At 41.2% G+C, this 3,324-nt stretch overlaps 1 protein-coding gene across 1 annotated transcript in view; it reads left to right on the forward strand.

The window, feature by feature from the left end:
• ift140 (intraflagellar transport 140 homolog (Chlamydomonas)) overlaps positions 1-3,324 on the forward strand; it is a 26,543-nt gene that overhangs the window by 5,355 nt on the left and 17,864 nt on the right. Inside the window, exons 17-18 of the mRNA XM_010772184.1 lie at positions 647-778; positions 2,161-2,381. Coding sequence (XP_010770486.1) covers positions 647-778; positions 2,161-2,381 — 353 coding nt within the window. The remainder of the gene's footprint in view (positions 1-646; positions 779-2,160; positions 2,382-3,324) is intronic.

Consider the following 3,324-nt stretch of genomic DNA (forward strand, 5'->3'; position numbering starts at 1 on the left):
CACACGCACACGCACACGCACACACACACTAGATACAAAAGGAGTGCCCTTTCCATTCTCGCAAACATTGAATCAGGTCACTAAAAGGGTGNTCCCGCATGCTGGCTCTTACGGAACCGACTAACTCCCCTTGTGTGTATGCACAGCTCTCAACATGCCCAGACTTGGAGTGATTTTCACCTCTTTTAATACTTTTCGCCTCATTCTGAAAGAAAGAAGTGAAATGAGCCAACATGACGGCCGTCTTGGTGTGTGGTGCGAGATGGGAGTTGTAGTTCATTGAGCGGTTTCACACAAAAAAATGTGTAACTTCACAGTTTTACGACACATTTTAATTTTTTTACTTGCAAAATTATCTTTTAAATCGACAAACATCATATGTGTAATTCGTTGCACAATTCAAACGGGATCGAAAGATAACTTTTCGCTCTCCATTGACTTCAATACATACTTTTTCCGAAATAAGGTCCCATGAAGCTCCACCAGAAAGGGAGGGACTTCGCCTCTCTATTGGGTGGCCTTTTTTATAAAAACAAAATACTGGTTCTAACAAACTGCACACTGCCTTCTGAATTAATTGAAATCAAAGTGAATTTAAAGTTGTTTCTTGAATGTTACTTTTCAGTTAATTCTTCTTTCTGCTCAGATGGACGTGTCGGTGGTGACGCTCTTCTGCACGCAGGAGCACGGGATCCTCCTGCAGGACTGCTACCCCAAACCCTCCGGCCTGCAGGCGCTCCTCGCTATGGATGTGCCTTATTATTATTTCAGCTGCAAGGTGAGGACGCAGTGTTCTGCCTCTTTCTCATACTGCAAAATGTACAGCAAGTGTTTTCAATATGTTTCCCCTAACACATTTATTGTGTCTTTGTTTGCATCATCACTATTTCTTATGTTATACTGTGTGTGTGTTTGGACTTACACACCCCCAGCTATTATTTCGGAGGGGGGGTGTCTTTTTACCAGAAGTAAGTGTCTGTCCCCCACAGTCCGTTCAGAAAGCTTCAGTGTTCCTGACTCCCAGCAGCTGTGGTTGTGTATGCCTTCTGCTGCAGTTTACCAACATTGAAGTGTTGGCTCTCTCAGCAGCTCAAGTGCATCCCTGAAGTATCTAGATGTCATTCAGCTGAGTCCAGTTCCCTCCACCTTGTGTTGATGAATAGATTTGTTCTGTGATGCTTCGTTGTTGTCTGGTTTCCTCCTCTTCTTATCCGTTACCCATATCCCCCAAGATTAAAGCGTTTTACCTTTAATGGGCCTCATTCACCAATATATTAAATGTGGTTTTGAGAAAGGTCCTAAGAAGATTCCAGGTCCGATTCCTGACAGTCCTGAGTGTAAATGCACAGTTAGCAGTTTGCAGGTGGACCTGGGTTTGGGTGTTTTGTTAATGCAGATTTGTTGAGAGTCCTGCTGGCAGCATATACTGTACTCTCAAGACACATCTTTATTATTAGATTCTAGTGCTTTTTTAATTTAACATAATTAGTTCTGCTTTTTATTGAAAAATCTTGTTTTTGGTTGTATAGCTATCATGTCCAGTGACTCTAAATCAGTGCAGCATTGTCTAACTACCCTAAACAAGTAAGACACACCTCTTTAATTTGGATTAAGTCAATTTAGGTCTATTTTAAACGAATATTTTAATCAGAAAATCTGTAGTTTTTTTATTAAAAACCCTTGATTTTCTTTCAATAGCATCCATATTATGTGAGCGTATGACTCCAAATCAATGCAGAGTTTTATTATTTCATCAAACATGTAGGACAAATCTCTTCTTTTTTTTTAAGGTTTTTGTAGTTTGTGAAAAAATGTAAGAGTTTCTTTATTGAAAATGCTATGATAATTTCAATAGCATCCATGCAATATAACCTGGACAAGTAGGACACACTTCTCTTTGTTGAGTTTTACTCCACTTTTCATTTGATATGATGTATTATGAATAATCATCAGTTTGGCATTTCACCCAGTGACTCCAAACAAATCCCAAATAAGAAAGCATTGGTGTTAGTCACCACCCGAGTGGGTTTCCAGAAGACTTTTGTTCTTAAAACTGTTTGGTGAATGAGGCAACTTGATCGTACCCCATGCTGCATTCATTAACTAGCTGTGATTCACATGTTGATCAAATATTTCCCTACCTGGTCTGCCCCTCGTCAGCACGGTGAGAAGGACCCAGGGTCTGCAGAGATTTCAGCCACAGCCCCAGCTACTCCACAGAAGAGCCAGCCCCCCACCATGGTGTCCAGACGAGCTCTCAGAGACTTTGTGGGCCTGGAGAACTGCGAGAAGGCGACACGCGACGCCATGCTCAACTTCAGCTTCTACCTGACCATCGGAGACATGGACGAAGCCTTCAAGTCCATAAAGCTCATCAAGAGGTAAGGCATTTACACCATCATTACAAGAGTCAGCTCACAGAGAGGAGACGTGCAGGATGGCATGCCTCTGTTCGATCGCTGTCAACACTTCTCCCAGCATTCCTCTCCACAGAAGCTCAAGCTCAGGGGCTGAATAAAGGCCACGGGGATAGCATTGTTGCTACGGCCTTCACTATTTTCACAATGCTCCACAATGGTTTGCAGTAGGAGAGCTCTACCTAATTGCTTGAATTGTTGCCTCTTGCTTTTCCTCACCCCTTATTTCATTCAGCACCTATGTCTTTGAAGGTGGACATGGAGGAAAACGTACAAATGAGGGTCATTGTGGTTAAAAATAAGTAAATACGGAGCCGAGGGAGAGGGTAAGATAGCGAGAAAAAACGGATACTTCGTGCTACCTATTTTCCTTTAAAGTTTTTTTTTTTTTATCCTTACTGTATGTAATAATAACAAAACTGGCACTTCACAGGTGAATTAATATAAATGGTAACCAATTGTTTATGTATTTGGAAAACGTGGACCATTTAAAATACTGTAAAAGCAAAATCCAGTATCAAATAAATACATATATAAAGAGATATGAAATATATAAAACTGTGTTTGTCTTTGGATGTATCATACCATGATGCAACTATCACATCAGATCCACCAAAGCATCGCTTTTATTTGTGCATGTAGGGTAATTAAATATTATTGAAAACACAGGACATGATTAAGGACTTGTTCTGTGTCTGTGCTTGGGGAAGGAACTCTTCAATGTGTATGTGACTGTTTCTGTTAGTGTGCGGAGGGGATGTACTTTTCTAAACACACACACACACACACACACACACACACACACACACACACACACACACACACACACACACACACACACACACACACACACACACACACACACACACACACACACACACTACTACACCTACCGTACGTACGTAAG

The sequence above is a fragment of the Notothenia coriiceps genome, unplaced genomic scaffold (assembly GCF_000735185.1).
Source record: "Notothenia coriiceps isolate Sejong01 unplaced genomic scaffold, NC01 NC01_scaffold00010968, whole genome shotgun sequence".
In the NCBI taxonomy this organism is placed as follows: Eukaryota; Metazoa; Chordata; class Actinopteri; order Perciformes; family Nototheniidae; genus Notothenia; species Notothenia coriiceps.